Below are 23,049 nucleotides of genomic sequence, written 5' to 3'. Positions count from 1 at the left end.
GCACACCAAAGAGGTTTTTCTGTTTGCACCTCTACATCAAATCCTTTATTTATCACCAGGAACTGAAAAGAAGATTAATTGTTTCAAACACTGCATCTAACAGCGCAGTCCTAACTATGTCTTTTCAGACGCAAGTCTTGTTGAATTCAACGGGTCTTGCTGCTAAGTAAGCAGGGTTAGGGTTGGAATCTAAGAATGGTTATTCTTAGTTTGCACATACAGGTGGACGTATTTTCTTCAGGCATTCTTCACTCCATAGTCTGGCTGGATGTCACCAAGTGCTACAGACATGAAGGTGAGGATAATTTTTCCTTTGTTCATTTGCCTTGTACACATACCCAGGGCACAGAGAAGCAAAATAAGTAAGATTTAAAATATGGTAGCCTAATAAAACACTTTTCCTCAAAAAAGACATGAAATCTGCTCTACTTTTGTTTGCTTCAGCCCCTGTCTCTTTTCTGCAGACATCACCTTATCTGCTTAAGCATATAAAGGAGAAGATTCTGCCCTTCTGCCATTTAACAGACTTACCTGTACAGTTATTTATGCTGCCTGGTCTCCCTTCAGTTTGATTATACCCTGCTACTGAATAAATGCTGAATGTATAATTGGTCCCAGGAGTTAGCTCTGAAATTTCAGCACTTGTAGTTGGGAATATCTTGTCCTCAGTGGCTTCACCACCAATCTGTATCCTGTAGGTGTACTCTGAAGAAGCTGCATCAAGATTTTCCCATGTTAAGTTGACTGTTGTTATACTGACATCTGTAACTCTGATGTTGGTGACTGAGCTAGGAGCTGTTAAGGGGGAAAAAGGCTTTTAAATATATATATAAGCTGAACTGTGTTCCAAATTGGCATCATAACTTCCAAAATATTTTCCTTTGTTATTATAAGGCACACGCACACACACACTAAATTATTCAACTCTCTCATGGAAACGTATTTTTAATACTTATTGATAGCACTTTAAGGAACACTTTTCATTGCTTACCTGTGTACCTGTGTGTGGTTTGTGGGTCCCCTTTGGTGAGGTTGTCTGCTGCTTGTGGAAATACACTAAAGCGATAGAGGGTGCCTGGTAAAAGTCCTAGAATGGTAACGTTCTTTTTTCGTGATGTCGCATTCATTTCCACTTGGTTTTGTTGATACAATACTATGTAAGTGTACCCTGAAGAAGCAGCATCGTTGTCTTCCCATCTTAAGGTTACGTTCATTGTGTCAATATCAACAACATCGAAGCCAGAGACAGGACTGGGCTCTATATGGGGGAAAAGCAAAAGGAAAGTGAGATCTGAACCATGGGAGGGACAAATAAGGGTAAGTACGCTGCCTGAAATCCAGCTGTGCTGTCCTGCTTGCGCAACAGGCCACCCTCTCCTCCCTCCTAAAGCTTCCTATACACTCTCAATCACTTCTGGAGGTTTGGAGGAATCTTTGCATCAGATCGGAGGCATCAGGGGGCATCAGGGAGAAGGGGAAGGGGAAGATCCATTGTGCCTCCTGTACAACCTCACCCAGAATATATACGTTTTCCCAGAGGGGGTGGGAAATGCCTTAAGTGTCCAAGAACACCTTTGTACAGATTCTTCTTAAATCGGGCCAACCTCAAGCTTGTTCTGCTCAAAGACAAAATGCGAATGTACGTAAAGTACCTAAATGGTATAGTAATGAATGTCATTTTGGAAATTGCCCTGTTTTAATTTGCTTACTTATATAAACAGATATATCAGCTTGGTCTTCTTCAGTTGTTTTTTTATCTGCTGCTATTGGATATATTTGAATTTGCATCAGGTTCCAGGTTCCAAGCTACTAATTGCTGCACTGGGGACATCAGAAGCATCATTCCTGGGACAAACACTTCCCTTTTATTTGTAATAGGCCTCTAAGGCAAAGGCTAGCCAAAGAGGTGCCCTCCAGAGAATGATGCACTTCAATACCCATTATCCCCCCCCCCCGATAGCTGGGGGTCATGGGAGTTGGGAGTCCAGCAACCTCAGGAAGACCTGGGCATCTGCAGGAATTTTTTGGGGTGGGGAGGGAGTAAATCATTGAAATGGGAAAGCAGGCTAGCTTCTCACAAAAAAATAAGAAGAACACCACACCTGTAAACAGTATCTAACTGGAAAATAAATGGTATTTAACATGAAAACTGAATTTAATTGTGTAGACACGTGCATGTCTACCACCATTTTGTCAGCTTCTGATCAAGCACATTTTGTGAATATACCTTTATGGTACAGAAATGCAGAGACTGGGAATCTCCACCTGTTGTAATTTACTTACTGGTATAAACACTTGTAGCATTTGGTTCTCCTTCAATTGTACCATTATCAACTCTTGGGAATATTGTGAATGTATACAATGTTCCAGGTTCCAAGTCCCTAATTTCTGCACTGGTGGTGTCAGAAGTTTCACTCCTGGGAGGATCAGTTCCTTCTATTAGTATCCGATAAGTGTAGTTAGATGCATTTGGATCGCTGTTGTTCCACTTCAAAGTTACTGTTGAATTACTGCGGTTTTCAAGGCTGATGTCAAAAACCGGGCTGGGTTCTGTTCAAGAAACAAGAAAAGGGATCTAGCTGTGCCAATAAAATAAAGTTGCATCACAATATTAAAACAGTGATATCAGAAGTCCCTTGAGAAATGTAAAAGGTTACTACATTATGATTGGCGACCATTTTGTTAGAGTACGGTATAAGACAAAAATTGAAGGATAGGCAGAGGCAGCTAATGTAGAGGTCACACATTCTGCAGTAGATCATCACTTGTCAGAGGAATGTACTTCAGAATCAACTTAAAAATAGTAATTCTAAGTATAAGAGACTTAAGGCATGCAATTTCTTTTTTTTTAACCACAATGACAACAACCAGTATCTTTAGCGTGCGTTAACTATGCAGATGTATTAGCATAACCACCAATAGCCAGGAAACTACAAGGGCAATCATATAATACCCACTCTGCTCAAGTACGTATCATGAATATATAGAATGACCCTTAAAAGAAATCTTAAAACATACTTGTATCTACAGTTACATTAGTTGAGACTCCTTCAGTTTTACCATTATCTACTTGTCTACCTCAATCTTGTCATCTCCTGCTTGAGCAAATATTTTGAATGTACAGAATGCATCTTTATGGTAAAGAAATGTAGCAGTTTGAAATGTTTACTAAGTTGTATGAACTTGGACGTACTTGTATAAACACTTGTAGTATTTGGTTCTCCTTCAACTGCACCATTACTGACTTGTGGAAATATTGTGAATGTGTACAATGTTCCAGGTTCCAAGTCCCCAATTTCTGCACTGGTGGTGTCTGAAGTTTTATTCCTGGGAGGATCAGTTCCTTCTATTAGTATCCAATAAGTGTAGTTGGAAGCATTTGGGTCGCTATTTTTCCACTTCAAAGTTATCGTTGAACTACTGCGGTTTTCAAGACTGATATCAAAAACTGGGTTGGGCTCTGTTTAAAAAAGAGGAAAAGGATTTTAGCTATGCAAGCGAAGGGAAATATTATGACACTGTTAGATGTGAAAGAGATCTCTTGAACAGCTATAGAGTTTAACTATAATGTAGTAAGCTAATGTTTTGTTGGAATATTAACATTTACATTATAAAAAACAAATACAGAAGGACAGTTTTACTTTTAAGGTACAAAATTTGTAGACCTTCATTTATACAGACTTTTGCTATATCACCACCTCTGCTTTACTTGCTAAATAGAGAACTGTACTACAATCAACTCTATGATTCTAAAATTCAGTTTAAAATATTAAACTAACATGATAATCACGTTCTTAATACCTGCAATCAATCTTCTAGCAACTGCTGCAAGCACATATTGAATAACAAAAAGGGGCCCTTCCTTCTGCATTGCAGCTTGTCAGGTGTAGGCTACTGTGGTGGTGATTAGAGGCGGGGACCTCTAGGCCCTCCGAGTAGAGTTGGTAATATTGTGATGGTTCATAATATTGTGAGAGGTTCCACAAAACCTTACAAAAGCCCATTTCCTGAGCATTTCCACTCAGACTGAGCCAGACAGGCAGGACTTTTGAGTTAGGTGATGTAGCAGGGAAAAGTGAACTCTTGGGTCTTCACGTTTTGTCACTGGGTGCCTCCTTTGACTTGGGGCAGGCACAGGCAATTGGACACTGATGCACAGGAAAGAGGGTCCCTCTTCCCATACCATCACAACAACATACAAAGAGCCTGCTGGATTGGGCCAGTGACCCATCTAGTCCAGCATCTTGTTCTCATGGTGGCCAATCAGATGCCCGTGGGGAACTCCAAAAGTAGGACCTCAGCGCAAGAGCACTCTCTCCCAGAAACTGGTATTCAGAAGTATTACTGCGTCCAACTATGGAGGCAGAGAGCATAGCCATCTTGGTTAGTAGCCTTATGCTCCATGTATCTGTCCACTTCATTATGGAGAGTTCTGGTTGATACGCCAGTCCAGTTGTTGGTGTGAGCTAATGGCCTTTGACATCTTCCTGTCCCGTCCCCCTTTCAGTTCTTGCATTGTCTTTGCTTCTGCATTTGGGCAGCAGTTCCTTTTGTGATTGGGTAGACATTGGGCCCTTCCCTCCTGTGGGAAAGGATGAATCCTCAATTATATACTGGGGCATGTCTCTGGAGGGGGCTCTGGCCAGGAAGGGGACTGACCAAGGAAAAATACATTTAGTCTAGCAAAATGATACGGAACGGCTATGTTTCGGCTGGCGTTCCTCTTTAACTCTTTATGGTACAAAACAGGCAGTCTGAAATGTTTACTTACTTGTATGAACTTGGACTTACTTGTATAAACACTTGTAGCATTTGGTTCTCCTTCAATTGTACCATTATCAACTTGTGGGAATATTGTGAATGTGTACAATGTTCCAGGTTTCAAGTCCCCAATTTCTGCACTGGTGGTGTCTGAAGTTTTATTCCTGGGAGGATCAGTTCCTTCTATTAGTATCCGATAAGTGTAGTTGGAAGCATTTGGGTCGCTATTTTTCCACTTCAAAGTTATTGTTGAACTACTGCGGTTTTCAAGACTGATATCAAAAACTGGGCTGGGCTCTGTTTAAAAAATAGGAAAAGTGTTTTAGCCGCACTGATGAAGGGAATTTTTTTTATCACACTGCTAGATGTTACTGCTAGAAATTTTTGACCCTGATATAGGTTTACTATAATTTAACTAGACGACCTTTTTGTGGGGATTTCAATATTTTCACCACAAAAAAATAAAAATGGGAGGGCAGATGCCTAAGTTTTGCTTTCGAACCCGCAAAAATTAAAGAAGTCCACTTGCATGTACAGTCATACCTCGGGTTGAAGTAGCTTTGGGTTAAGCATTTTCAGGTTGTGCTCTGCGGCGACACGGAAGTAACGGAGCGTGTTACTTCCAGGTTTCGCCGCTGGCGCATGCGCAGACGCTCAAAATGACATCACGCGCATGCGCAGAAGTGGCGAATCACAACACGCGCAGACGTGGGTTGAGTTCGTTTCAGGATGTGAACGTGGCTCCAGAACGGATCCCGTTCACATCCAGAGGTACCACGGTACTAACTTAAAACATTTCTATGTTACCTTCTGCATCAAGTTGCAAGACAGCATACTAAAATATGAAAATTGGGGGGAGTTATTTGGCAGCGTCAGTGCTACCTATAGGCCTTGCATTATCTTCTCCCAGTTAGCTCTCTCACAATATCAAATTTTATTTCACTCCTTCCCACCTCCCCCCAAAAACCCCTTGCAGACACTTCCATTCTGTGTCACTACTACATATTGCTTATGAACTTGGCAAAAGGGCTCTCTCTCCCCCACCCAATAAATTGGAATCAGAATTATTCCCCATTCTCAACCCCTGTCAAATCTACAACTGAGCATAAATTTCAGAATAAGAATCAAAGAACGTCCAACAATTGCAATTTGGCATCCATTCCATTAAAATGACAAGCATATCGTATTAAACAGCTGCAACTAAGTGTGCAGAAAACTAGTTCCCCAGCACATTACAGGCCTTCTGGCTATAGTTCTGTTTGACTCCATATTGAAGATGCAGGGAATGTAGCTTTATGGAACCCATGGCAGTTAGAAATCATCATAGATTTTTCTTACTTGTATAAACAGTTGTAGTATCTGGTTCTCCTTCAACTGTACCATTATCGACTTGTGAGTATATTCTGAATGTATACAATGTTCCAGGTTCCAGGCCCTCAATTACTGCACTGTTGGTGTCAGAAGATTTATCCCTGGGAGAATCAGTTCCTTCTATTAGTATCCTATAAGTGTAGTTGGAATCATCTGGGTTGTTCCACTTTAAAGTTACTCCTGTGTCACTGCGGCTTTCAACCTGGATGCCAAAAACTGGATTGGGCCCTGTTTAAGGAAGTGTTATCAGATTTAGTATTGCATAAATTCCTACAGCTAATATTTCGTCAAGATTAAACATTCACTTAGGAGGCATCAGCTACTTGTCATATCTGTTTCCACCTTTACTTGCCAAGAACAAACTTGCTGTAAAATCAATTTTAAAAAATCAAACTTGTTCAGTGCATTAAAAAAAAGGTAAAGGACCCCTGACAGTTAAGTCCAGTCGCGAACGACTCTGGGGATGCGGCGCTCCTCTCGCTTTACTGGCCGAGGGAGCTGATGTTTGTCCGCGGACAGTTTTTCCAGGTGATGTGGCCAGCATGACTAAGCCGCTTCTGGCGAAACCAGAGCAGTGCACAGAAACACCGTTTACCTTCCCGCCGGAGTGGTACCTATTTATCTACTTGGACTTTGACATGCTTTCAAACTGCTAGGTTGGCAGGAGCTGGGACCGAGCAACGGGAGCTCACCCCGTCGTGGGGATTTGAACCACCGACCTTCCGATCGGCAAGCCCTAGGCTCAGTGGTTTAGACCACAGCGCCACCCGCGTCCCTTCAGTGCATACCCTGGTATAAACTCAGTAAACATTTTTAATAACTGCAGTCAATTTCCCACCTACTTCCTAAAACATCTTTCATACTTGGAAAGGCATAGCCTTAATGCACATTAGTTGCACAAGGAAGCAAGGTGCAGTGGACCTGCCACTTATGCGATGGTTCGTTTCTGGGGGTCCAAGCGCAAAAAAACCAAAATCCGGCAAAGCCAGGAACCCTCAGAACTGCCCCCACCCCATGAGGTCGAGGGCTGCTTAGTGGGCTCTGTGAAGGTCGCTCAAGTGCCCTGAAGTGCTCCCAGAGCCCTCCTGCAACCTTTCCAGAGCCAGGTAAGAGAGGTGGAGGACTTAAAAAACTATTTTCACCATTGGTGGGTAGCAAACCCGCTCTCCATTTATTTTTCCCCACCCACCCACATAAGACTGCAAATGCATAAGTAAAATGCGAATGTGCAGGACATTTCAAATGTTTACTTACTGGTATAAACAGTTGTATGATTTGGTTCTCCTTCAACTGCACCATTATCGACTTGTGGAAATATTGTGAATGTATACAATGTTCCAGGTTTCAAGTCCCCAATTTCTGCATTGGTGGTGTCTGAAGTTTTATTCCTGGGAGGATCAGTTCCTTCTATTAGTATCCGATAAGTGTAGTTGGAAGCATTTGGGTCGCGATTGCTCCACTTTAAAGTTACTGTTGAATTACTGCGGTTTTCAAGGCTGATGTCAGAAACTGGGCTGGGTTCTGTTCAAGAAAAAGAAAAAGGGCTTTATCTGCACCACTGAAAGAAAATATCTCCATTTGAGAATGTGCTACCCAAAATCTGTTAAGAAATACAAGGCATTACAATTTGGTTTGCAAAAACTGTGCTCCTTTTGCTCCAGTTATAGATGTTTTGATAAATAACATAAAAATGGAAAGGTACCTAAATTGCACTAAACTTATACTTTTAATTTTAATATGTTCTGGTGAAGAAACAGAGTGAGCATACGTGCAATTTAAATTTTAACATTTGTTTTCTATGTGCAATTGCATCAATCATTTGAAGGCACACTTGAATAAATGTTTGCAGCACTTGGCTCTCCTTCAGTCTTGTTACCATCTGCTTGAGGATATATGTTACAACACCGGTTGAATAATTGGGAATTTACAAGCAGGCGCTTCCTATTCATTAACAATTTATCTATGAACAGAAGGCAACAAAACTGATGGAGATGCAACACCACAAGCTCATGCACTGGTGCAACTCAAGATTTCACTCCTGGGAGGTATATCAGTTGATATGTCCTGCAAACATACCTGGAAGCCACAGGACATTTTTGTTTAAGGTTAAATATTCCGTTCTATCGATCTGTATGAAAACTGCATTCTATTGCACAAAGGTACAAGAGTCAGATGAACAATGCTCAGGTAGCTTACCATAACCTGTGGGATTATGTCAAACTACTGTTTTATTTGCAAGAAAGGCAACAAATTCTGAAAATTAAAACATCCAAATCCAGGCTCTTTCCCAGCTAAGTAATCGGACAGGTAATCAGAAGCAGTTCTTAATACTTGGCATATACTATATAGTGGCTAAATCAGGGATAGGAAACGGGGACTTCCAGATGCTGTTGGATTCCAATTCCAACAAGCTCTAGCCAGCACTGCCAATGGCTAGAGATGATGGAGTTGGGGTCCAACAACATCTGGAAGGCAACAGGTTCCCAATCCCTGGCTTAATCAAAAACTCTTTAAAGTTAAAAAGAAACAGGAAGTGCAGAAAAAGTCTAACAAGAGTGTGAAGGAAGAGCTGAGCTGCACAAAATTTGACTTAGCATATCCAACGGCTGCTGGACAGATGCTGTGGTTGTGTGTCTAGTGCAGTCTCTGTGGGGACAAGTGCACAGCCTGAAGACTAAAGTAACTGGCCTGATGGAGTACAGCATCAGGTGAGCCATTTCTGCCCACACAGTTCAAAATCGACCCATGCGAGGAAAGACACAAGCTACAAAATGACCAACGATCAGGTGAATGCCACATCTTGGAGGTACCTCAAGATGGATTCATATAGGTCCTCATAATGGGAGAGTCACTCTTCAGAAACAGGCACAGTTGAGACTAATTCCATGACGGCCTTCATTCTAGACAATTGTAGCAAGGACACCAGAGGAGTTCCTTAAAGGTGAGCAAGTGTATTGAGGCATGAGCCCTCATAAGGGGAAGTCTATAATGTTTGGAAGTTCTTGTCTACAAAGACTTGGACACAACTGATTTCAAAGATAGTGGCATGTGCTTTAATGGTTGCATTGAAGACATGGCAACCAACTTGTCTGTCCAGAAGAAAAACTGCACATAACATGAAGCAGTCTAGCTGTGTATGCTGAGAAGGGGCTGGTGGTCATTATACATTTGGGTACCAACACTACATTGTGAAATGTGGCAGCGAGGTCCAGAAAGACAAATGTTGGCTATTCAACCCAAGGGTGAATCCACAGTTTCCAAGCAGTGATTTTAGAAATGCTTCATGTACACAGCAGCTGACCAGGCAAAGCTGTGTAGTCTCAACACACATCTAAGACAATTGTGTCAGGAGGAAAAGGTTCAGATTCATACAGTACTGACAAACATTCTGTGGCAAAGGAAATCCCGATCCCGTATGTCAGATTTGAAGGACAGCAAAGCTATTCATACATTTTTAATTCTTAACATTGCTCCTGAGTGTCTTTAAACCAAACCTCTTTTCTGTAGAACTCAATTACTATATTCATCAGTTAATTATTTAAGGCTCTTACTTGGCATCTCTGGACTTTGTATACTTCCATTACCTCAAAAAGCCTTCAGCGACATTATTTTTTTTTAAAGCCACATGCAACAGGGAAAGAAAATGAGTGCTCTCTTTGAATTTAAAACCAACTATTTTTATTTAAAGAATATTACTGTTTCAAAGCACTACACAGAACTCCCCCCCCCCAATTTCTAAATGTGGACCAAATGAAGGAGGCTTACAGTTGGACTTATTTGCTTGCATGAACAAACATGACTCGAAAGGAAAACCTGTACAGCTCAGCAGGGAAACTTCCTGAGTGAGGCAAAGTGCACACAATGGAGCCTGAAGTGCTAATAATTGTAGGAGGAGCCATTTGCTTTCCAAGGCTAAGCATGGGAAGAAGAACCCTGGCTGTCATTTGCACTATTGATCAGATGGCTGGCTGCTGCTAGAGGCTATAGACTTCAGTTGTGCTTTGCATTAGAACGAACAGTTCAGTTCCATTAGTCAGTAGCAGCGCCTGGTATTATTGGAATCAGCTACTAGTAGCAGAATCACACACATGTGAGAAATCCAAGCAATCTTCTCTCTATTTAAAATGTAAGAACTGCCTCCAATGCCATTTCAGATCCGTAAACATCTCTTCCAGCCCATTACTTACTTGTTGTAATGATTTTGCAGCATGACTTATTGGTAGAAATCTCAAAAGTCACTTCGTACTGCGTGCCAGGTTGAAGTCCAGATACCGTCGTATTCGATAGTTGCACTCCAGCACGTGTTCCATTTGCAAAAGTTACATTATTTATTGTATGGTTGTCAGGTGGCTGGATATGTATTTCTGTTTCTGATACGGTTACATTTACAGATCCACATTCATTAACACCTATGCAGAAGGAAAAAAGAGCCAACAGCTAAATGCCTTTGCTTAGCTAGAGTTTTTTTCCACTGCTAAATAAAATATTTGTTATGAAGTATGGGGAAACACTCTCTGTCTGTTATATGAGCTCTGGACAGTATGAAACTGGTGAGCAGTGTGGGGTGGGAAGAGGTGCTTCTGCAGATCAAGAGTCAACAAGAGACCAGCTCGTATGCAGAACTGATCTAATGCCAGGATACTTGCATGGCAACGGCACAAAAAAGGGGGTAGGGCCTTGGATGAGCCCAATATGCAGCATTCTCAGTGACTTTCTGTTCATAGCAACAGAAAAGAGTTAGGTTTTCTGCAAGAGAGAAACTACGAAGTGTAGAAGCTGTTGCATTGGTACAAACCAAGCAGATCTACAGAAGTGGAATAATCAATCTGAAGGGAAGCAAGCCTATCAACATACTATTTAATATTCATAAACCGGATAATGTGAAAAGCTATAAAATTCAAGTAACAAGTTAACAACTCCAGGGGTGCTTTCTGGCCTGGGAACAGGTACAGAGGTGAAAGGTTTCAAACAGCATTTACAGAGCTGCGTTAGGTAACCATAAATCAACACCAGTGACCCCTCTATCAGGGACAGAATTGAAATCTGAACAGATAATAAGGGTGGTACTTACATTCAGCAGCAACTGCTACCTGTTAAAAGGAAAGAAAAGGCATTAGAAGATCCTGAAAACGTCATTACCACTGTGGCATACATTTGTGCTTTTGATGCAGCAATGGTGTTTGCTAATGCGAGGGAAGTGATTTTCTCCGACTCACCCTTCCCCTGGCGGTTTCTTCCATCACCATCTAATCCTCTGGAACAGGTTTTTGGGGATGGGGGGAATTTGTAAACAAACATCTCCCATTCTTTTGCATTAGCAGACACCTCCACTGGATGAAAAGCCATTCTGCAAGAAGAATGTCAGCTTTGGCTTTCACCCATAGAGATGCATAAGCAAAAAAGAAAAAGCAGAGAGATATACATGCAGAAGAATGGGGAGAAAGGATAGCAGTTGACACATATTCTATCACTTCCCCTAAATATGGCAGCTAGAAATATTTATAAAACATGAAAAGCTGAAAAGATCAATATATTTAACAAGACCCCTGAGGGTTTGTTATGCTATGTAGTGACTCCATTTGTGAGCATCACCTACAGTAGCTTTTTATACTGGATACAGGTAGACATCGTGTCATTATTTGCTGCTCACACCTACAGAAGCTCATCTAGGCCACTGTGAAGTCCCAAATCACTGGACCCTTCCATTATTCCCATTGCCTACCTCTAAAAAAAAATTATAGTCTACTAAAATTATATCTTTAAAAAATTTTTTTTAAAAAAAACTGACTTCATATAAAAAAGCCAAATGATCTTTTTTATTTTAAATGAGTTTTTTTATTTAAAAAAAAGATTTACAAAATCTGTTTTTCTACACTTAAGGAAAAATTCTACTGGCTTGATTGAGCTGATTAGCGATATTGTCTACTGAATATCCCCAGGAGCTATAGTCTCCCCATAGTATTAATGTAATCATTCAAGCAACTTTTGTTTATAGAAAATATAATAATATGCATACATTCAAATATTTTTGTAGTGTATTGTTTGCCTTTCACAAACCACACATATGAAATCAATACGCTTCAAAGTAAAATGCTGTTATCTAAACTACCATGTTAACTTCTTGTAATACTGAGGGCAAACCACTAGAGGCCACAACAAAACCACAAAAGTTATGTGCTCATAATAAACTTAAATATGAAACATTTACACTAGATTTTGTCAGCCAAATGACCCAACATTCTGTTGGGTCGCTCTCAGGGTTTGGCAGGGACGACGAGGTCAAGCACTGTACTAACTGCCCCCCTTCCTTTCCAGGCATTCCCAGTGGGCAATTTTACTTGGGGCCATTTTACTTCTGCCGCTGAGATTTATGGTGAGTGCCACAGGGATCTGTTCTATTCCCCTACACCTATATGAACTTCCTGGAGCAGATAACCTTGGGTTTGATATGACTAGTTATGTTTATTATGAAATTTCCACTTCAACCTGCCACTCCAAAGTGCTCAGGGCAGCAGATGATTAACAAAAATCCAAAATAAAACAATTTAAGACGTCACAGCAGCAATAAAAACCGGCAGGACAAAACCCTACATCATCCAGACAGACAGAAAGAATCAAACAAAGGACAGGCCAAAGTCCTGCCAGATCAAAAACTCTTTCAGCTAATGGTGAAAGACCAACGAAAAGGTGGCTAGGTGGGTATTCTAGGGGAGGGATTTCTACATCCTGGGCATCACAACTGAGAAGGCCCTTTTCTTTGTTCCTGCAAACTATACAGGCAGTGACCATTTTGTGTGGGGGATTCTGTTCCCGGCCGCCATGTTTCACTGAAGCGTGCCTTAGCCCGGCCCCATTCCATCCTCTTCCAGGTCCAAAATGACCCGTGCGTGGACGTGTCTAAGATGTTAGCCACCTGTACTGATCCAGCATCTTAGGCAAGTACTAGTGACCGGTTGAGGAGCTCAGCTGGTTGTTGTCTGCCCACTATTTCCCTTAAACCACCGCCGCCAGGCTCACCTGATTCAGTTGCTGTGGATAATTGGAATTTGCCTTTCCTGGGAAGCCTTTGGAACAACCCCCAAATCACTATTTAAAACTTCTTAATTAGCTGGTATCACTCCCTACTTTGTAAATGTACTTTAATGAGAACTGTTAATTTTGCTTTTCACTTATTTTATAACGTACGGAAATATACTATGTTTTACAGCACGAAGTTTTGCTTTAATTAATTGTGCATCAGAACAACTTTTGATTTAAAGTAAGTATTTTAAACAAAGAGAGACATGTGAATTTTTTTTTTTTAATGCTATCATGGAAAACATGGGACAAAGTGTTTATCTGAAATACTACTCCACCCTGAAAAGGGTTCACGGTGCCCTAGGACAAAGCAGAATAATGAAGCAAAGCCAGAAAGACCTGAAATAAAAGCAGTAATTATATGTGAGCAAAATCCCATCCTTGCACAATTATCTTAGATTTCCAGCAACTTATTTCTACAATGGTTAGGAATTTTTCTATTGTGTTCTAGAATTCAAAAGCTGAAGAGTCATATGCCAATTATTTAGGCTTGTATCCAAAGTGGTGTTAAGTCACTCATTCTTCTAGCCTAAGGATCTATGCTTGTGCAACAGAACTTCCCTGCCCCTTGCATGCACCCCCTAAATCTGTTCTGGGAATTTCTCCCAACCTTTCAGAGGAAATTATGGGAGAGTGTAGGGTGCACAAGGGTGCGGGGACAGGGAGAGTAAAAGGGGGGAGTTCTGTTGCACAAGTGTAAGAGCACTGGATACCCCCCTTGATTCTTATGTACTTATTTCATTTATATCCCCGCTTTCCTCCAGGCTCCAGACAGCATACCATGGCTTTCCTCATGTCCCATTTATCTTCCTAACAACCCTTTGATGTTGGGTAGGTTGAGAGACAGTGACTGGCCCAAGGTCACCCAGTGGACTTTGTGGCTAAGTGGAGACACCCGCTGCTCCAGGGTGTGATCTGAAGGCACTGAATGTGGCCACCTTGCTGAAGTTAAGCAGGTATGAATCTGGTCAACGCCTGGTTGGGTGGCCATCTGGGAGCCACATGTATGCAAGCCTTGGGTTCCATGATGAAAAGGTGGCACATAAGTACAAATAAAACCTGCTGCATTGTACTGGTTTGCTACTAGATTTCCTAAAAGAGTACGTTACTGGCAATATTTAATATATGCTTGCTGGAAACTTGCTAAGGTCCCCAAAGTACTGAATTCAACATGACTTCCTTCTGTCACCAGCCAAGTCCCAGGAGTTATCAAGGTCTTAAAGAAAGAGGAAAACAGCCTCCTTTATAAATATTTATGAACCTATCTTTATAAATGTGAAGAAAAACATGATAAATTAATGTCTTGGCCCAGAAAGGAAGCAGGGCCTTCGTGGTGCTGATAAGATGGCTGTGTTCACAGAAAATCTGGCAAGCTTTTAGAAAACACTGGTACTTAGAGAAACACATGTTCAATGGCAAAGGCAGGCCCTAGAAGGGCTTTTCCCTTTTGCAGCTGCTGATCAGTACGGACCCTCTGTGGATAACTGGCAGCCTAATTTATATATATTTAAAATATGAGCAGCCCAGGGGGTGGGATTGGATGGGCAGTAAATAAATGCCCAAAATAAGAAATCAATAAATAACTTTCATGTCATATGTATGTATGTATGTATGTATGTATGTATGTACGCTCTCTCTCTCTTTTTCCACATTGTTGATTGTTGTGGATATGAGACCTTGTAGTCAAATGAACAATGAGAGGTGTAGGGGGACAAGTGAGAAGAAAATGCACTATGATAGAAGGGTAAAGAAAATTGTTACAAGAACTGCTCAGGGGTCTGAGTGCAACAGACTTCTGCCTGCGCAACATGACTTCACCTTCCTCTTCCCCAACCCTCCACAGCTGATTCTGAGGGTTCACAGTGGGCTGCAGGCGGGCAGAGAAGGGGTGGCGGTTCTGTTCCATTAGCAGACATCCTTTGCACTAGAAGAACAGGTGTGTTGGTTACTAGCCAGTTTAACTTTTAGAAGAGAAATTTACTGAGTTTACTGAGGCAGTTTAAACAAAACCCTGCAGTGCATTAAATCTGCTTCCTGTAGAGAGCTTTGCATAAAAGGACTCATTTTATGAGATCGGCTTCCATCACAAAGCTTCAGATAATTGTGCTGGAGTAAGCGGACATAAGAAGTGGTCAATTTCCTTCATTGATGTGAGTCACCCTATGGATGAGCTAATCACAGGTGCAAGGTCTGTAGAAACAAGCCAGTTTCTACAGTAACTGCCCAGTGCCACAACTATATCGATGATACCTGCTCATATACTAACTGACAGACTACTGAGTTGGCATGCATTAGCTCAGTAGTCTGTCAGTTAGTATGTAAGTTGTCAGTCTGTTGGTGGGTTACATCTTGAATTGCTGGAGATTATTTGGAGCAACAGAAATACTTTGTACTTCTATTTTCTGTATACAGTCATACCTCGGGTTGAATATGCTTCAGGTTGAGTGTTTTCGGGTTGCGCTCTGCGGCGACCCGGAAATAACAGAGCGCGTTACTTCTGGGTTTCGCCGCTCGCACATGTGCAGACACTCAAAATGACGTCACGCGCATGCGTGGAAGCGGCAAATCGCGACCCGCGCAGGCGCAGGTTGGGTTCGCTTCAGGATGAGAACAGGGCTCCGGAACGGATCCCGTTCGCATCCAGAGGTACCACTGTATATCTGTATCTGCAGAAGCCTACAAGCTGTACATGCAATAACTGTTTTAGTTATCTTCTGCAACAGTAAACTATTTGGGCCTTAAGCTGCTTCCATGTGGTGACTACTACTGGGAGAGACTTCCACTGCGTGTGTATCTCATATGAGATTCCCAACAAATTGGTTTCCTCAATTATGTAAATATAGATTTGGCTTGTTCTTTTAAGGTAACGCTTGTTCAAACCTAACCCTCTCTACACACATTTCTACTTTAAATACAAACATGCGATGAAACAGAAAACTTAGAATTACTCTGCAAAGATGATGAGCCAATTTAGACAGGTCACAAACAAGTTCTACAGAATGAAAACCTTATGCTAAGGATGCACGGTGATATTAAAATAGCACTGCACTTGAATTGTGGTAGTGGGAAATAAAAGCCAACATGAAATTTACAGTTCCTTAGTTTCACTGTGGGTTGTTCTTAACACCAAGCGCTTCCTACATAATGAATAGAGACTCACCTGTCTCCCTCATGATGAGACACATGAAATAAGAAGGAAACACTTCAATTCTGCTTCCTTGACCACTGCTTGTTTTGTGGCGTCCAATGCCACCTTCCAGAATAACTTTTTGTATGTACACAGAAAAAAGAAGTAAAATCTAACAAGCCAGTTTCACTAGGCTGTTTTTGGAAAATGAAACTAATTGCATAGGCATAGGCTTTTTTCCTATATTTTGCTACAAACAGCAAATCATCTAGCTGAAATATCTGTGGAATAAAGGTTGTAATCCTATGTCTCCGTACTTGGGAATAAATGTCATTCATGAGAGCGGCACTTACTTCTCATCAAACATCCATACCTTGGACCAGACTATAAATTGAGGCTGGGAAACTGGAGCTTTCCCAATGTTGCTGGACAAAACTTCCATCAACCCTTATTTACTAAAGACTGGAAACTCCTTATAGACTTTTTGTGTGAAAAAGAAAATGGACATGATATCTGGGTTTGAGGATTGAAGAAAATATATATTTTTAGAAAGTGGGATTGTTGGGTGTTATCTCAAAGTGGATGTTTCAAACATTTTTCGATATATAGATGACAGTCAAAGCACCAGAAGTTATTCCCCCTTTGTTCATCCCCCCTCCTTTTCTTCTTTCCTTCCCCCCTCTATTTTTTTTTAATTCTCTTTCTTTTGGTTTGTGCTTTTATTTAGATTAGGGTTTTTTAAACCTTTGATAAAAGTAGATTGGATATTTGATACTAACCATTGTATGTTTTTTCAAACTTTAATAAAATCTATTACAAACAACACACACACACACACACACACACACTTCATCAGCCCCAGCCAGCACAGCCAATTGTCAGGAATGATGAGAGTTACAGCCCAACATCTGAAAGGTTACAGGTTCCCTATTCCTGCTGTAAATGAATTATCAGAAATGGATGGAAACTTTTAAAGACTGCATTTGTCCTAGTCTTGCATCTTAACGCCTTAAAAGGGGCTTTCGTTGGAGCAAACTGAATGAATGGGTGCAATTCATAACTGTCAATAAGTACAGGTATTTCTTGCTACAGGTGCACCTTTAATAATATGCTGCCAAAGAAAGTGATTACAGGCTTTGAATCAGACCCGTTTGTTCCCTTTTCCCTGAGGGAAACACTTCAGAGTTTTGATGAAATGGGATTGTAGTTGAAGAAAGCTTATGGCAAAATGAATGGCAGACTTTAGGCTGCCACAAGATTCTTTGTCACTTTTAATTAAGGTGTTGGAACGTAACAGAAACAAAACAATGCACTTAAAAGTATCCACCCATTCCAATGCCTGAAATCTCTTCCTTGTTCTAAGAAATTCTTATCGACAGTTATGATCAGTGGCAATTGTGCATATTAATGGGTTGTATTCAGCATAGGACAAAGGCAAATAGGAATGATATTTCCCCACCCCCTGTAGATCTGTTCTAGGGTTCCCCCCAACACTCCAGAGCAGATTTGGAGATGGCATGGGACACGTGCAGCGGGAGGAGATGGGGGAAAGTCCCATTGTGTTACTGGTAATCCTTGCACCAGCACAATTATGTAGTTGAATGCCACCATATACATTTGTTGCTATTTTAGTTGTTTCCAGAATGTGTCATTCTGTCCACATTCTCTATCTATTGCAAGCGAAGCCCGTCACCAAACACAAGCATAAGATAAAACAAGAATGGCAAAATGTTGCCATGTATTTAGTTTACAACAAAGTAGCAGGTTTCCCCACCTACAAGCCTTTTATTGTCCATTTAGACAACTCAGAAGGAGGTAGCTGATCCAATTGGTACCCTTCTAGGAGCGCAAGGAACTTTGATTCAGTAGAGAAATCCACTTTCAGAAGAGGAAAGGAGGCAATAGTTTGCTGATTCCCCGCTGCACTCCCCAGCAACCCCCCCCCAAATCTGTTCAAGGAGACAATCCCTTCCTTTTGTTTCCATTAAAGGTAAAGGGACCGCTGATCATTAGGTCCAGTCGTGGTCGACTCTGGGGTTGCGGCGCTCATCTCGCTTTATTGGCCGAGGGAGCCGGCGTACAGCTTCCGGGTCATGTGGCCAGCATGACTAAGCCGCTTCTGGCGAACCAGAGCAGCGCACAGAAATGCCGTTTACCTTCCCACCAGAGTGGTACCTATTTATCTATTTGCACTTTGTGCTTTCGAACTGCTAGGTTGGCAGGAGCAGGGACTGAGCAACGGGAGCTCACCCGTCGCGGGGATTCGAACCACCGACCATCTGATCGACAAGTCCTGGGCTCTGTGGTTTAACCCACAGCGCCACCCGTGTCCCCTTTGTTTCCATTAGCTAACTCTTAATTCAGGGGCCTAATGCAGGCTCCAAAGTACGTTTTTCTGCTCCCTCCCCCCAACACCCGACTGATTTTCATGGTGGTAAAAACAAAAAAAGCTACACAGTGGGCACAGCAGAGAACCCTGATAGGCACGCAAATCAGGTAGGGATGTCGGAGAATTTCAATGGAAACAAGACCAGAAATTGCTGATATTTACTTATTTGTCCCATGGCTGAAACAGCGGTTCTTGGTGTTTTCAGTCCACAGATGAAGTATAATGATACACTATTATCAACAGTAATCCCTCCAGGATTTGCAATGCGTTTCCTTTGCACTGAAATGAATGGTGTGGAACAATACAACAATAATGCAAAGGACTATGTAATGGATTCTGCAATATTTTGCCATAGCAGGCAGCATGGGTGTAGCCAAGGGGGGGTAGGGAGGGACAGCTCCCCCCCATCAAGTAAATCAATAGAAATACTAAACTGACCAATCACACCGGTTCTGACAAAAGTCCTGCCCCCCCCCCAAAAAAAAACCTGGCTACGCCCATGGTAGGCAGTAACTTAATTTTTGTCAGAAACCAAACTCAGGCCATTAGATCAATTAGATGAGAAGAGAGGGAGCAGCAAGTTCAACTGATCTACACCAAACAGATGGAGAGGTCCTGTGTGTGTGTGTGTGTGTGTGTGCGCGCGCACACGCGCGTACAAGAGTGTGGGGCCTCACCCACCACTGAAAGAAGGTCCATGGAGGGTTGGCCAAGAGTGAATACAGCCCCTGAGAAAGAAAAGTTAATCACCACTACATTTGCAGACGCCCCCACTGGAGCCACAGTGCAAGAAGCACCAACAACATTTGATGCAAAATAATTAATCTGTAGCTATAATAATTCTTGCCTGGATGAAGCAATTCTAAAATATGTTTGATGCACATTACTACAGCCCGAAATATTCATATGAGTGGCCTTTCCGCTTTCTACACATATACCTCAGGCACAACAAAAGCATCAACTGAGCTAAATTTCTTCACTGATATGAGTAGCTGGCATCTGGAACATGACCTGTACACCTATGTACTGAATGTGACTGAAGGAAATGCATTTTTTAAAAAATACCACCTATGAAGGTGCTGTAATACTCGATGTAGAACTGTGGAGGAGGCACTCCTAATTACTTGCGAGTAGTGAAGCCATCTAATAATAATAATTAAAAAAGTGATGTAAATCTCTTCATTGCCACGCTGCCATCACTGCACATAGAATTCCTGGAATGTACTAGGGAGTTGTTTAATCTCATTTTATGCTACATTCCTGAAAACAAAAGTCAGCAATACATATAACCACACTTTACAATTAGAGGCCTACTTTAAAGCGAAAATGTCTCGCCTGCTTCTACAGCATAAGGCTAATATGCTATCAATTTACATGGAGAAATGTAAGAAAAGTAGTAACCCCCTACTCCCCCCCTCCATTAGTACTTCAAACTCTGAAACCTGTTTGATTTTACAGAAATTAAAAAGGAAAGACTAACAACATCAGCAAAACAAATGACATCATGCAATGCTGTCTAAGTCGGCTTCTACCATAAATCATTGCCTGGCTGTCCCAAACAGTTAACCACGTTAGTTTATGGCTGGGATTTCCCCTCCCACACATCCAACTGTTTTAAAGCTCATCTATACTTGTAAGTGTGTCACATCTGGCAAACAAAGACAATCCATTACATCAGCAATTTGGGTTACAGGACTAAGGCAATTGAAAAAGAAACCTCAAAACAAGTTGGAGAGGAATGTAGAAATTTTACTTTGCGGTAGGGACTAACAGAAATGCGATTTCTATTTAGGTTTGTTTTCCTACAAGAGCCTGTCACTTCATTCTGGTTACTGCCATACAGAAGTGTTGTAATCACAATCACCACATGCAGCAAGCAGCAAATAAATTGGATGAATGAATAGAAGCGTAAAACGGGGTGGATGGGTGGGGGAGAACAATCCATTACAACCATAAAAATCATACAGAAATCCATAGAAGACAAAGGTAAAACAGCAGCAAAATAACAGCACCAGCAAAATCATCATAAACCATCAAATGCCTGGGAGAGTTAAGTTTTATGAGATAAGCCTTATGAGGCTAAAGTGATCTCTAAGATAGTCATGGGAAGCAGGCAATGGTCTGGATCCAGATTCCTAAAGGGTAGACTTTTAGTCTTTCATAATACTCACCTAAGTCTTAAAATAAAAATCGACCGGAGCTCCTTGTTTCTTCTGTCCCTCTCCCTACAACCAGGCAAAGCAGTCGGGTGTCACATGGCGCTACCCAACTCTGTCCCACCAACACCACCTGACCAACAAATGGAACGCCCTCAAGCAAACTGTGCACATCTCAGGCAAACTACCCAAATCTGGTTCATCCACAATATCTGGTTGCTGGTCCCCATCACCTCCACTATACTATTAAAGCCTTTATGAAATGTTATTACCCTCCGTTGTTCTAAAGCAAGGGATGTAGAACCTATGGCCCCCTCAGATGTTGCTAGAGTCATAACCACTGCTTCAACCCTTCCAATAGCAGAAGCCCTGCTATTACAGGAAAGCAGCTACTCTCTTGTGTTACAGTGGATCATTTGGCTTCACATGACACGAGGTTACATGTCAAGGGTGAAACTTTGCTAGGTCTGTGGCCAAATTCTCACTGCTTTCAGCCAACCGGGCCTTGAGCCAACACATTCAATGAACCTAAGTCTACAACCGGTGCTCAATGTGGCCAACACTCAGGAGCTACCCCAAGTGTAACAGCAGTAGGGGATTTATTGCTTCTATATTCAACTTTGTCCTCTTCAATGTGGGGTGGGAGGGTTCACTTCAGGGAGGACCACCAATCCTGAACTGGAAACATTACTAAGCGGAAAAAGGGACAAATGTAAGTGGGACCACATGTTTTAAATTTATTTCAGGGGGCGAAAATTGATACAGCTGGCAGACACTATTGTGGGAAAAAGGTTTTATTACAGGCAGAATATGAGTCGTGGTATGCGCTGGATCTTTGGAATAAGTGTTCGAGAAACTTGACTCTTGTTTCCTTTCTAAACTCCTGTTGGGGTGTGTGTGTGTGTTTTGCTTAACAGAGGTTGGAGCACAGTGAGAAGACCATAACTCAATGCTTTCTGTGCAAAAGGTCTTAGGCTCAGCCTCTATCCAGGAACAGCTGGGAAAGACCAAACTCTGAAACCCTGAAGAGTCACTACCAGTCAGTGTATGTAGACAATGACAAGCTAGATGAATCAATAGCCTGACTCAGTAGAAGGCAGTGTCTTATGTTCCTTCAATATAATTTTAGCTGATCATTCATAGTACAGTGGAACCTCAGAAGCCGAACGCCTGTAAACTTGAACGTTTTGGGACCCGAACGATTGAAAACTGGAAGTGATTGTTCCAGTTTTTGAATGATTTTCAGAAGCTGAACGTCTGGCGCAGCTTCTGATTGGCTGCAGGACGCTCCTGCAGCCAATCAGAAGCTGTGCCTTGAAAGTGAAACATTTTGGAAGTCGGACTTCCGGAATGGATTCCATTCGACTTCCAAGGTACATCTGTACAACCGTTTTCAAGAGGAAAGCGGGATAGCTGGATAGCGGGAAGAAATGCAAGCTTTATAGCTAAGAACCTAAAAGTAGAGCTACATGAATCAGCAGACTCACAAGGCAAAGCTTCTGAAAGATTGCTGAGCCATTTCAGACTGACTGGGAGGTAGGGATGTTAGAATAAAACAAACCTGGAACTAGCAAGTCAGGGAGGCGGGTCCTCTAGTCCAGATTTCTCCCTCCCATGGTAGTGCCCTATGTGCAGGGAGGTGTTTGCTTTTTAAAAACATGGGAAAGTTCTAGATTTGTGAAGAGCAGGGGTGCTATTGATGGATACCAAAGAGGAGTTGGGTCTGTCCTGGGCCCTGGACCTCCTGCTTCTCCCCACTTTTATAACACTTATTTTTAAAAAACCAAGACAACCAACCACCTTGTTTACAAAGTGGCTGGGAATGCTGCAAAGCGTAGTGCTGGTAAGACCAGTCGGCCAACATCTTAACTTGCCTAGAGGCACACACAAAAGCAGGGATGGCGTGGAGATGTGTGAGAAAGGGGCACAAGCCATGTTTGATCTTGGAGAAGACTTGTTTAGTTTTAATATGTACATAAGCAGCAGTTTCCCCGCAACAGACTGCAGGTGCCTCACCCATCACCTTTCTAAAGCTAAGCACATCTACCTGGATGGGTGGCCACTGCTTTGGGTTACATGAAAGAAGGAAGGTGAGCTATGGCTATACAGTGGTACCTCAGGTTACAGACGCTTCAGGTTACATACTCCGCTAACCCAGAAATAGTACC

At 41.9% G+C, this 23,049-nt stretch overlaps 1 protein-coding gene across 6 annotated transcripts in view; it reads right to left on the bottom strand.

Annotated features, from left to right (window-relative positions):
- The window catches only part of PTPRJ (protein tyrosine phosphatase receptor type J), a 75,460-nt gene that overhangs the window by 16,921 nt on the left and 35,490 nt on the right, over window positions 1-23,049 (bottom strand). Inside the window, exons 2-10 of one of the 6 annotated variants that reach the window (XM_053393299.1) lie at window positions 11,204-11,222; window positions 10,316-10,541; window positions 7,387-7,646; window positions 6,100-6,360; window positions 4,792-5,058; window positions 3,194-3,460; window positions 2,284-2,550; window positions 992-1,258; window positions 532-795 (exon numbers count right to left, since the gene is read on the bottom strand). In XM_053393299.1, coding sequence (XP_053249274.1) covers window positions 532-795; window positions 992-1,258; window positions 2,284-2,550; window positions 3,194-3,460; window positions 4,792-5,058; window positions 6,100-6,360; window positions 7,387-7,646; window positions 10,316-10,541; window positions 11,204-11,222 — 2,098 coding nt within the window. Of the gene's footprint in view, window positions 1-531; window positions 796-991; window positions 1,259-2,283; window positions 2,551-3,193; window positions 3,461-4,791; window positions 5,059-6,099; window positions 6,361-7,386; window positions 7,654-10,315; window positions 10,542-11,203; window positions 11,223-23,049 lie in introns of all 6 variants that reach the window. The other 5 variants (XM_053393290.1, XM_053393322.1, XM_053393318.1 and 2 more) reach the window with 5 other exon arrangements.

The sequence above is a fragment of the Podarcis raffonei genome, chromosome 1, assembly GCF_027172205.1.
Source record: "Podarcis raffonei isolate rPodRaf1 chromosome 1, rPodRaf1.pri, whole genome shotgun sequence".
Taxonomy (NCBI): domain Eukaryota; kingdom Metazoa; phylum Chordata; class Lepidosauria; order Squamata; family Lacertidae; genus Podarcis; species Podarcis raffonei.
This window is presented reverse-complemented; position numbering and strand designations above follow the sequence as displayed.